This window comes from Sander vitreus, chromosome 21, assembly GCF_031162955.1.
Source record: "Sander vitreus isolate 19-12246 chromosome 21, sanVit1, whole genome shotgun sequence".
NCBI lineage: Eukaryota > Metazoa > Chordata > Actinopteri > Perciformes > Percidae > Sander > Sander vitreus.
The window spans coordinates 18,322,492-18,335,419 of NC_135875.1; the positions used below are offsets into that span (position 1 = coordinate 18,322,492).

Genomic DNA, 12,928 nt, shown 5'->3' on the forward strand with positions numbered 1-12,928 from the left:
CTTCCCTTGCCTTGATTTACACAGGCAATCAGATATAATGACTCCTATCTTAAGAAAAGAAACACAATGTATTAGTATTAAAACAAAGCAATAAACACATACAACATATACTGTACATAAAAAGAAAATCAAGATAATAAAGATACGCATATACAAAAGGAGCCATTTCAATTCTTAAACAAGTTAAGCTGAATGTGTAAAATGAAATGTCAAGGGGTAGACGCCACTTTTAAATGCATATGAGGTGGAAATGTGAAAAAAAAGGATCACATAATAAATATGAATGGTCAAATACTTTGCAATCAATTAGAAGTCTGTATAAGCTGTGTATATTTTTATTGATTCAGAAAATATACACAAATATCATGGTAATAAAGTCGAAGCATGGGATAGAAATGTACAGGACATCAGGCAGCTCATTCCCATCAGTGACATCCATCCATCCTGACAGGCCTGGGTCAAAAACACTCCTTAAAATATGAATAAGAACCTCTCTGTCATTGCCTGCCACAGTGGAAACCAAAACACACACTTCTGGCAGACTCTAAAGTTTAGTGGTACAAATCCCTGTTTCACTTTTTCCCCCCAGGGCTGTCAGGAAGTAAACAGTACTCTTCTCTCCAGCCTCCATCTTTAAACAATCTGTCACATTCTGGCAAAACGTATCTACATATTTTTTACATATATATTATAAAACAAAAACAGAAAGCAAAAGTAAAGAACAAACCACCAATGTCGTATAACTTTCTCAAGTCTTTTTTTCAGACCCGGAGTTACAAGCTGGATTTAGGCTTTATCATATCATACAATCCTCATGGCTCTCCCTTTTAAATCTCTCCTCAACTCAAAGCAGTCTTCCTCCTCCTCCTTCTCTTTCCACATTCAACGAACATGGTTTTCCTTGTTAGGCTTTCATAGGTAAGACAGTAACAAGTGTGCTGAAGAAGACACAGTTCTAATTGGGGACACGTCTTCTGTGATGATTCATGGGTAATTCACCATACACAGTCACCTTTCCCTCCTCCAGCCCTCGGGCTCTCTGAAGCAAATCTAGAGGCAAAACGAACAATTAAAGACAATAACACACAGACAGTCACTGACACTTATTGACAAAAAGCAGCCTCGCTCCCATTCACTAAATTCCCCGCAGTCTCTCTAATTCATTCATCCTCCTCTGATCCTCTCTTTGATCCATTTCCAAGCATTCTCCTGTCACATCTGTGATAGGCCTGAATACACTTTTGTTTTATGTTCATCTCCATAGTTGTTTACATATTTATTTATAATCAAGGACACCATAAGCAGCGGATGTAGCTCTCAAACATGATCGGGTTGATAGTTGATTTTTGTTTCAAATGATATTATCACAGGTGTAAACCACAGAATAACTGAAATTTAGTCCGTTTTTGTGCACTTTGATGGGTTTTTTTTTCTGCAAGTTGAGTCGATGGACAGTTGAATATGCATGAAGGAGGGGCGGGCCCAGTGTGTAGTTTCACCCACTTCCCCCTCTGGCCACATCCCGAAAAAAGCTGTACCGTCCAGTTCCAGCCAAGAGTTTGTCCCGCTGGTTTCTATCATGTCAGTGTTCCTTTCGGCTCTTCCCAGGTCACCACTGTTCACGCAGCATACTGACAAACACACGAATGGCCTCCATCCCCTCTTCAAGGGTCAGAAATGCTTCCTCCTGCTCCTCTTGTTCTCCTCCACTCATTCATGTTTTCATTCATCCATTTCAAAAGTAAGGGGTATTTGATACCCTGCAGCTGCTGAACCACAAGACAACAAAACACAGAATGGAAATGTCAGCTTTTAGCTTGTGGAAAGGATAACATGGAAATATGCTATATTTTCCTTGAAATGATACAAACTATTCAGTCTGAGTCAGTCTCCCAAAACTCTCTGACTTCTTTACCCTGTCTGTGGCATTCATCCCAAAGCCTTGGTTCCTACTGAAGGTCACAGATATATACTTTCATTTTTAAAAAGGGCTGAAAAAGCTGGTAGTTACTCAAACAGGAGTAAATGGCGCATTTGTTGGTGACTATTTTCATCATCAGCACATTAGATGCCCTAGTGAGTATTTACAGCAGCAGGACTGTGTATGTAGGATCGACCGAAAATATAAGTTCATGGTGATGAAGGTGCATGTCAACATTGATGTTTTAAATAGTTTTTGGACAACAATGGAGGTCTATGGCACACATGAATAAGATATATTAGCCTTTTAAACAGACACAATCATTTGTGGAGAATAAGAAGACTTATCCTGTAAATACATAGCATTACGACTTTTTTGCATCCAACCTCAAATACTTTTTCATTGTTAACGTGACAATGATACATTCAGTCAATTTGGTCTATAATGTTTAGTGTGTTTGAGTTTTTTTTGTTAAGCGTGTGGAAATGTTGTGTCTTTTTTTTCTCGATTTTCTACATTTTCCAGAATAGCTTAGACAAAATAAAACCAACTAGCCAACTCATTTGTGAACACCCAGTTTTATGATCACATGCATTTCTTACACAATGAAAAACATCGTTTGTGGCTGCATTGCTTTAAATTGCAATAGCAAGAGGACAAGCAACATTCACTCTACAGAGACAACTTTTGAATTCTAGAATAAAAAAATCTTTTCATCAAAGATGTCATGTTAAATGTTAAATGTACTTGACTTATTAAAAGCAACACCTTATCCCTGGCTATTTGATTAATTCATTTGATTAATAACTGGTGTCTTTTATCAATCGTATTTGTGGGTGTCTGTGTGTCTGTGTGTGTGTGTGTGTGTGTGTGTGTGTGTGTGTGTGTGTCTGTCTGTCCGTGTGTCCATACCTGCCACTGACCTGCAGGCCAGCCAGGAGGAACTCACTTTGCCAGATGTTCAAACGGCACACTGACCTGAGCGTGGAGGGAAAGATGAGAAGCTTGAAGCAGATCAAAGGGAGAAGACAGAATCCTGAAACTGTATTTACAATTTGAGCTCTTCCAAGCCCATATCTTGTACGATTTCTTACTTCTCGATTTACATCCTGAGTTTAGTTTTCTTTTCCGGCTATTTGATCAGAATATGGATGTTTGTGATCTGTTGGCTGTTTCACAGGGGTTTTCCTCTCTGCTAGCACGGAAACGTTTTAGAAATTGGGTAGACCCACAGAGAAAACTGAAGCACAGGAATTGAATAAAGGTTTGGACCAGAAAGATCAAGCTCAGGAAAAAAAACTAAATCAGAAAACCACCATAAAGTCACCTTATTCACTGAGGATCAGTGGATGGCTACCAAAACTGAACTGAATTATTTACAACTTTCAAAGATCATAGGATATGTTGCAAATGTGCTTGTTTTGTCTGCATCATAGTTAATGTATGCAAATTCAGACTGTACAATGTAAATTGAGATTGTATCTATTTGAATTTGAAACATCTGCTCCACCAAATTGTTATAATGCATGTGAGATTATATGAGTAGTGATGTAAAGACAGCCTGGATATTTAGAACGGCTGGTGACATTACTGCAGGATGCAGACATGATCCCTAATAAATGAAGAGGCATTGGAGAGAGTCCAATTACATATTATAGATTATAAGAGGCTTTGGCCCTTGGTGGATTAGTCTATTCTGTGTTTGTATCATGTCAGACTTAAACTGAGCACAGTAACAAAAACTCTTCACATTAGTATACCGGTGGCGGTAATTATGAGTAGATTATGTTTGAATAATTTCCCAGCTCCACTATTTGCAATTTGGCATCATGAATTATGAATTTATATCAACATGAGTGGAAAGCATTACAGAGAATCCAATGTCAGCAGTCAAATGTAAAGAGAAATCCTTCTGATCCATTTTATTCACACACAAAAAGCAATTAATGCTACATATGAAAAGATAAAAAAAGCTGCAGTTTATTTATGATTGAGTTTTATAAATTCTTAAATAACAAGAATAAGAGTCCACAGCCATGCTAACGGCTCTGTAAAGATTCACTTTGGCACAGTTGTGCTTTGAGTTCCAAGCTAACGCCAGTTTACGAACATGCTCACAATGACAATGCTAACATGCTGGTGCTAAACAACAAAAATGTTTACCATGTTCACCGTCTTAGTTTAGCGCGTTAGCATACCACCTCAGCTGTGAATGATGGGAATGGCATTGATAATGCAGGTATTAGGTCAGAATTGGACAGATTTAAAAAAAAAAAAAACACACAAATGTGAACCTGATGGTGGCGCTACAAGAAAAGTCAGGGGGTCACCGAAGTCGTGAGGATATAGCATCCAGGGACCGCGAAAAATAATAACTCTACAGAGCCACAGAAAATACCAAACAACTGTTTTCATAGGCAGAGCAGAAGTCCCCATGACAGGTAAACTGAACTGTGGGCGAGTATTTGATAACTTTAATAATACCAGTATTAAACACTTATTGGCATTGGTTTTGTCTGGATAAAAAAAATGTGCAAAAAGGGCAAATGTTGCCTTATAAAATAAAGAAACCATAGCGTGTACATGGCAAGTTTTGTGCCAATCCATCAAGTAGATAGAAGTCAAGATATTTCACATATAAGTGAACATTTTGACATGCTGAACCATGGAAAAGTAAGATGATCACCAATGCCAGTAGGATTCATCCTCAGGGGACCATGAATGTCTGGACAACATGTCATGGCAATCAGCCCAACAGTTATTGAGATTTCAATCTGGACTAGAGTGGTGGACCGATCGACTAGCATGGCTAAAAAGGATTCAGGAAGCACACAAACCCCTTCAGCTTGCATCAATGAGAGCCTTCTCTAAATATTAGGTGCATGCAGCATTAAATCTACATAAAGCATGTAATTTGCACTTGCAACTAGTGATGACTGGGACTGTTTGTTAGCGCTGTGCCCATTGAATCGCCACCTTAAAGGACAATTCCAGCGCAAAATGAACCTAGGGGTTAGTAACACATGGGTACCGAGTCGACCGTTCTCTGGGATATGTTTTCATGCTAATCGAATGTGACCAGTTTTGGCGCAAACCGCTAATTAGCTTATAACGCTAGTTGTCGGGGCATGCGAAAGTAAAAAGAAAACGCTATTTCTATACCACTAACAAGGCTCAAAATAGCACCACACTTCCATTCTGATAATGAGGGTCCCTACATGTAAACCGAAGCATTGAGAACTTTGTAAGTGTACAGACAGTTTATTAAAAACATAGTTTATAAAGACAGTACTGTTCGGTATAAACAGTCGTGACCCGACGAACGCCGTGTAACCAGTAACAAGTAACATAGCTCAAGCAAGGCGTTCGTTGTTTCGACTGGCCACATTCGATTAGCATGAAAACATATCCCAAAGAATGGTCAACTCGGTACACATGTGTTATTAACCCCTAGGTTCAAAACATGCAGCAACTCCCTTCTTCTTGCTCAACCTGTAAAGCCACAATCTGCCTACCTGTGACGCAGTGATGCGTGATTGGTCAAGGCGTGCAGTCAGGTCGGAGGAGGAGACGTTGGCGGGCGCCCCGCGATGAAGCCTCATGGCCACCTTCCTCTCTCGCTCGGCTCGCTCTGCTCGCCCCGCCTGAGGAGAGCGGTTACCTGCACACACAGATAGACACACGCGGTTGAATTGAACGCCTTCAGTCTGTTACAGTTGTATCGCCAAAACCACAAACAACATCCTGACCTGACTGCTGGACCCCACGTGCGGCCGGGTTGGAGGGAGCAGCGTCGGCCTCGTTCCTGACTCTGTTGGCTGCTGAAGGGTTCGGACCAGGCGGCAGAGCTCTACCTCCAACTCCTCTTTGGCCTCCTCCTGTTCGCTCCTCCGGCTCCTTTCCCTCCCTCCTCTCTCTGTCTCCATCCTCTGCGGTCCTGCTGGCCCCCTGAAACACAGAGAAACAGGACAGAATGTGAACGGATGGCTTTTAAACCTCAAAGCTGGAAGTAATTTGCAAAAGCATAGTCTATATCCACTTCGTTCCTCTTCCGGGATTGCTCTGTTGCCACCAGAAATTCTGCCGGAAGTCACTCTTTTCGGCCGGATGTCCGTTACGTTCCGCTTTCTTTGTGTTGTAATTTTAAACTCCGGTGGATTTATGAGGACTCTGGTTAACTGCTCCTCAGATCTCTGCAGGGTAAATCCAGACAGCTAGCTAGACTATCTGTCCAATCTGAGTTTTCTGTTGCACGACTAAAACAACTTTTGAACGTACACGTTCCACCAAAACAAGTTCCTTTCCCGAGGCTATTTTGCAGCGGCACCGTGGCTCAAGACGATTGTGATTGGACACGTTTTTCTCCCATCCCGGAATGCTGTGTGGACTCGCCAGACCCTCCTCCGCAGCGCTGTGGAGGAAGGTCTGGCAATGCGAGACAAGCAAAAGCATGACGCCCACAGCGTTCTGTTACTATAACTGTTACGGAGCGTTGACAGGTCTGAATTTTGGATGAGCCACTCACAAACTTCAGCATGTTCCAGTCAAAGACGTAGTCGTAGGAGAAGCCCTGTCTGTGGAAAAGGTTCCTAAAGAGCTGCCTCAGGTATGAGTAGTCTGGCTTGTCGTCGAACCGCAGGGAGCGACACAAATTCAGGTAAGTGGAGAACTCAGCTGGGAAAGACAAGAGAGAAATCAAAATCAGCTTTATTGGCTAAGTATATGTGCACATACTGTACAAGGAATTTGACTCAAAGCTGTCAAGGTGAGGAGGCAAGCCTTCTGAGCAGAACTGTGACAGAAATATTGCAAAAGCCCTTTTTAAATTGGCTTTACTCACAGGGGTATCCCTTGCAGAGCACCTCGATGGGGGTGGACATTTTCTTCTCACTGATGCGTTCATACTTCTGCCTCTTGGTGGCAGCCTTGAGGCCCTGCCAGGGCAGAGAGCCCAGGTTGAAGTACATGAGTACGTAGCCCAGAGACTCCAGGTCGTCTCGCCTCGACTGCTCTGTGGAGGAAAAAACAAAACGGGGAGAGAGAGAGAGAGAGAGAGAGAGAGAGAGAGAGAGAGAGAAGGGAGGAATGCGTGAAATGGCAAAAAAAAGTTTCATGGGGGAGAAGCAGAAAAGGAAGAGAGGGAGACAAAAACAGAGGTAGAAGATAAAAAGAAAGGAAAAGAAACAAAATGAAGCTACAGTTCTGAGAATCCAGTCCTGATCAATAAACATATTCTAATGACTGTGGACTGACCCCAGTGGGGTTAGCAGAACACACACATTCACACCTGCACCGATACAGTATCTTGGCCGACCTCTGCGTGGATGCTGTCTTACCGATGCCCAGATGGGTGTTGATGGAGGCATAGCGGGCGGTGCCGGTGAGGTTCTTATTCTCACGGTAGGGGATATGCTGGTGCGTTCGGGCATCACGGTATTTTTTGGCCAGGCCGAAGTCGATAATGTAGACCAGGTTGCCCTTCTTGCCGAGCCCCATCAGGAAGTTGTCAGGCTTCACGTCTCTGTGGATGAAGTTCTTGGAGTGGATGTATTCAATCCTACTGATCTGGAACGGATGAGAGATGGGGAACAGGATTTAGTTGGGATAAAGGAGAATATTAGTGGTTTTGGAAGCTGTAGCCCATTGATAAAAAGTGCAATTCATAAGAGCATACTATTAGTTTTTTGGGTTAGACGCTTCAGGAGTTCCCCGGGTAATTTCATGTGAGTAAGCTGTAAAAAATCAACCTCAGAGAGACTTGAACCTGGCTTGAGCCACAACATGTCTTAAAGGGGTACTCCTGCAATTTAGCACTGCACTTTGATAAGGTTGGAGGACTAACAACAGACAGATTGAAAAAGAAATGGTCAAAGTCGAATCAGCAGAGGGAGAGCTATCTTGACTGTTAGTCCTGAGTATGGGTTAAGCTAAAAAAAACACTGGATCCTACAACCCCCATAATGCAACTCAATATGGTACTTTGTTACATTCAGTAGATGCCCACATCTTAACCCCCAAGTTCATAGGATGAGTCGTACTCCTTTTGACATGTAAACTGGTCTTCATGTGTAAAATCAATCTTCTGTCACAGTTACACAATAACATTATCATGTAATAATGCATGTTGCAATCGGGAACTGTTTAAAATTCTTTGAAAAAAAGATGCTCTGACATCCAAGATTAGCTACCAAAAGGCATTCTATTACTGTAATATGTTATATTGCTTTGGAATTAAGTCAGAAGACGAAAAATAACAGATGGAAAACGTAAAAAAAGGATGATACTGCTTATGAATTTGGGTGTTTTAAAAGATTGACTTTAAGCAGGCAACAATAATATCTCAAATGTCATAGTGTCCCTGAATGCAACAACAATGAGCTTTTTTTTAAGCAGCCCATGCTCACAGCTGCAAAACCAAACTACAGTTATGAATTTGGGCAAAAAAAGTAATGACATCTTAACAGTGATGGATTACCTTTCACATCTCTGCAAGGTGATTTTCATAGCGTATTAAAAGAAGTGGAGGTCAATGGCTGCCTATAAGGGAGAAAGTTCCACTAAAATAATATGTTGCGGTATGCTTTAGAATAGGGAAGTATTCAGTCAGTAGTTTAGCATATGCAATTGTGGGGTCCTTTAAGCTATGTATTTGCTAAGTATCCTTTCTATATTGCTCTAAAACATGTGGGTGCTGGTCAAATGCATTAAAAAACACCCACGGTGGAATAAAATTGAATTGAAATTGAAAATTGACTACAAATATGTGAATTAGAATCTGTATTTTTTTTAAGTTTTAAGATGAGTGAGTACTTTGGTCTGAATGTCTGGTAAACAGTTACTCCTTTTCAGAGAATCAATTACTTTTACTACTGGTCTTGATAGGTAGAGCTGGCATGCTGGGAGTCTTTATATTCCCATAGTTACAGTGTTTGGTTTAAAGGTGACTTTTGAAGGCTACAAGTCTCATTGCCCAGTGAAATAATAGTTGATTCATTGCTATTGATCAATAACCCTGTCAGCCTGTCTGCAGATAAATAAAGGTCATTTTATGTAATGGGACAGTTCAATTCTTAGGTATTGCCAGAGGAGGAGATGAGAGGAGAGGAGAGGAGAGGAGAGGAGAGGAGAGGAGAGGAGGTCAAAGTTGCCAAAGAGAAAAGGGGAGGAAAAAAACAAATGTGCCAGTTGTAGACTAAAGAATGACATATGAGGCTGATCAAAGACACCACAGACTGACCCCTATATGACGAGGATTACTCCGTCTTGCAGAGCTTCCGTGTCCCAGATTGGAATTGACTTTTATGGAGGAACTGAATGGTCCAAGATAGTGAGGGGATAGGCTTTGTCCCAAGCCAGGAAACAAGCTTCAGAGATTTGGATGAGAATTATTCTCCGATTTCAAATGATCCATTTAGTTCCAGTCTAAAAATAGCCACATCCTTTTCTTGAAATCGTTGTGTAACGTCCCAGCCTGAGGTTGACTTCAGTGCATTATGTGCAAGTTTAGACAACTGTGGTCTTTTTATCGTGCACATTTCCATAACTATCACTGTTTATGTATTGTTTTTCCTTGGGCGCCTTGAGGGACCTCTTTATAAAGACTGAATAAACCCCAATGGAGCCTCCGTGAAACACAATAGTGTTCAGTGAGCTCTTGAAGTAATTAGTTACTACGGAGGGACTGTGTGGCAGTTATTGGCTCTGGGTCTCAGGAACACCCCTACACGAACTACTGTGTTTTACAGTGTGGGCTGCAGGCAGTCAGTCTGTCTCACCATCTGGTCGGCCAGCAGCAGGACAGTTTTCAGACTGAACTTGCGGGAGCAGAAGTTGAACAGGTCCTCCAGACTGGGGCCCAGCAGCTCCATGACCATAACGTTGTAGTCGCCTTCCGCTCCGCACCACTTGATAGACGGGATCCCCACTGTGGAGAGGAAGGGAGGGGGAATCAGTGGGTTAGGAAACAGAATAGGGCATAATAACCATAGACTTTTTTTTCACTTATTTGACTGTACTTGCAGTTTGCATTTATACTACTACTGCTACTTTAGCAGAAGATGGACCTTTGCATTACTTTTAGGTTTTTCAACCTCATCTATTTTTCATTTAAATGGTAACTACAATTTTTTTCAACCTGGACCCTATTTTCCTTTGTTTTTGTGTCTGATGACTAGTGACTGATGGGAACAACAGTCTTTGACATTGGTCCAGTATTAAACAAGATCACAACAGTCGGCAGCGGCGAAACAAGCTACTTTGCTTGTGCTGGGCAAATGTCCAGCTTGTATTTACCTTCACAAAAGTGGTTGTTTTGCCACTGACAGGCTCAGATTAATATTCTGAGCCTGTGTCTGACAACCTTATGGAAAGGATTTCTAAGGAGGTCAACCTTTCTGTTAAAGAGTAAGATCCTTTAAAAAAAACCACCAGACTCCATGTAAATAAACAGTAATTTCAGCATTGTAAAATACACGTCATTCAAAGTCGACAGAAACAAAATAAACTATAAAAAGCCGTTTAGGGTTGGACTCCGACCTGCGGCCCTTTGCTGCATGTCATTCCCCCCTCTCTCCCCCCCTTTCATTTCTTCAGCTGTCATGTCAATAAAGGCCTAAAAATGCCACAAAAAAAAAAAAAAGTCTTATCATGTTGTTTGTTATGGTTGTTAATTCTATCACTACCATGCAAGGCTTCAGCACCTCTCAACAGCCTCGACTTCACCTCAATGCTGCTGAATGACCATTAATACCTCTCAACAACCCTAAACTGAGTTAAATGCGCCTTAACTAACTGAAACGCCTTTTAAGGTCTCTAAATGCACTGCAATGCCTCCAAAACAACTGAAATCACTGTTGATTCCCCTTACCAGCTCCAAATACCCCTTAGCGCCCCTAAAACTCTTCACTGCCTCTCAGTGTAAAGTGCTAGTAAAGCTTTCAAAATCCCCGAAATGCTTTTTGTGCATCTTACCTCCGCCCTGCATCATCTTGTAAAATTTGCTCTCGATGTGAAGCTGTGGATGTTTGGTTTTCACACATTCCAGTTTGATGGCTACTTCCTCTCCTGTAGCGATGTTAGAACCTGATGGGAGAAATGCCAGCAACATGTCAATCATTTCCAACACATAAAGGGTCTTTTGACCTGTGGAATTTAAGAGCGAGATCTATTTAACATTGTTCACATAAACTGGAATATGCGTTATATTCACTTTTTGCAATGAAAGAAGATAAGGAACAATATCAGGTAAACACAACACAAACTCACCGAGGTAAATATCTCCAAAGGATCCGCTCCCTATCTTCCTCCCAAGGCGGTACTTGTTCCCCACCCTCAACTCCATGGCTCCTGAGCTTTTTAACTCACTGAAGGGGTAAACACACACACACACACACACACAAAGCTGTCATCAATCAGTGGTGATCAATAAAGTAAAGGACAGTGGTGCAAAGCTGCAGACTTTAAACTGAAAGCCTCGAGCCTTGGTGCGGCTGTTATCATTGAAGAAAATAATGCTGGAAGCTTGGGAAAAAATTGACAGCAGAGATGAGAAAGTATGAAAAGTGCAAATTACCGAGGCAACGCAGTGACGTAGTGCAGCCTGAGTTGAATCACTGGAACTAGGAATGAAAATGTTGCTCACTTCCAGCTTGACTTTATGTGACTAAACCCAGTGTGGAAAAAAACAATTTTTTCAATACGCAGGATCTAATGTAACCACCCTGCTCCTGTCAGCCATGTTTTTTTTGTTGTTTTTTTTTTAGTTAGAGACATTACACCTTCAGAGGACACAATAATAAACTCTGGTAGCTCAGAGGACAACAATGTAGGCCAATCAAGGGTTTATAAAGTGCATGGGGAAAAGGTGCGATCAAAGAAGAACCGGGCGTGTAGTTTAGTATAACATGATTTATTCAGAGCTGCAAGGGGGGGGCTAGATCAGCATCTCACACACTCTTCCTAAAGCACTTCAAGGGAGTCTTCCTGTGTACAAGCCATCTCAATAAACTCCCAATTTCTGACTGGAGTCCCCCTGATGAAATTTCGAATGAGTCATGTTTTCCCTCACCCCAGCTTGTGTGAACAGCCGTGAAATATAGGGACTTAAAAGTGGGGAATTGACTGAGGGCTTATTTCGACAGAGGTTATGGCTTTTACAAGCCAGATTGGCATCGCGCTAAACGCTGACTAAGTTCATTTTGTTTGTCTTGGCTGCATTGTAGACCTACATACACCCCATCCACATACACTGAGCAGGGAAAAGAAGGCAGAGCAAGCCACTGCTGCACATTACCAAACCCTTTACCTGAGGTCTCTCCAGCTCATCTCCTCCTCTCTCATAGCTGCTATACTGTCAGTGTTACAAAACTGAGATCCAATATTGCTGCAAAGGACTGCAAAAAAAACAGGCAAGACGTTATATATTTTCAGAGCGAATACTTCATGCAGTTGCCCCAGATACCACAGGAGAGGAAATGGGGAAGGTGCTAAATGCAAAAACACATCGCTCATCCCCCACTGACCATCAAATGTGGCAATAATTCCCATAACCGCACCCTCCATATACAGGTAGGACATTTGAACAAGCACACAGCCCGCCCCAACACGACTCTATTTGGACCTTATTTATCGAACCCAAAACACACACACACACACACACACACACACACACACACACACACACACACAAAGCCTCCAGACACCTTGACTAGCCAACATACACCCCCAGTCCACCCCACCCCTCCTCCTCACCTCACCGGGTTATGGCAGGCTCCGTGGTCGCCCGATGGCTCCGTCTCACTCAGGACCCTGGACAGCGACGCACCGACGCGGCTTCGGACGGCTCATAACCTCGGAGATCTGTGACCCGAACCCCCCACTCCCGAAAAAGACCCCCCAGAATACAACTGAACCGAGCCGACTGCAGCCCCGCGACTCTGGAGGATTTTCACTGTCACGATTTTTATGCTGGGGGAGGAAAAACGCCGAAACCAGACACTGAGGTCCTTC

The 12,928-nt window shown here is 42.3% G+C and overlaps 1 protein-coding gene across 1 annotated transcript; it reads right to left on the bottom strand.

Moving 5' to 3' along the window:
• Positions 1 to 337: 337 nt before the first annotated feature.
• Positions 338 to 12,928, bottom strand: csnk1e (casein kinase 1, epsilon). Its single transcript, XM_078279911.1, has 12 exons — positions 12,671 to 12,928; positions 12,225 to 12,312; positions 11,186 to 11,283; positions 10,892 to 11,002; positions 9,697 to 9,845; positions 7,258 to 7,486; positions 6,762 to 6,932; positions 6,447 to 6,595; positions 5,671 to 5,869; positions 5,437 to 5,582; positions 2,834 to 2,899; positions 338 to 1,769 (listed from the first exon to the last, which is right to left on the bottom strand). Exons 2-11 carry the CDS (start codon positions 12,257 to 12,259, stop codon positions 2,867 to 2,869), a joined length of 1,320 nt encoding a protein of 439 aa, XP_078136037.1. The 5' UTR covers positions 12,260 to 12,312; positions 12,671 to 12,928; the 3' UTR covers positions 338 to 1,769; positions 2,834 to 2,866.

Bases quoted from the DNA above. Each gene is read 5' to 3' on its own strand.
- csnk1e (XM_078279911.1), bottom strand. From the start codon at position 12,259: ATGAGAGAGGAGGAGATGAGCTGGAGAGACCTCAG. The intron at 11,003-11,185 runs GTGAGTTTGTGT...TTCTCCCATCAG, and splicing joins CTTTGGAGATATTTACCTCG to GTTCTAACATCGCTACAGGA. The intron at 7,487-9,696 runs GTGAGACAGACT...CATCCGTTCCAG, and splicing joins TGCTGCTGGCCGACCAGATG to ATCAGTAGGATTGAATACAT.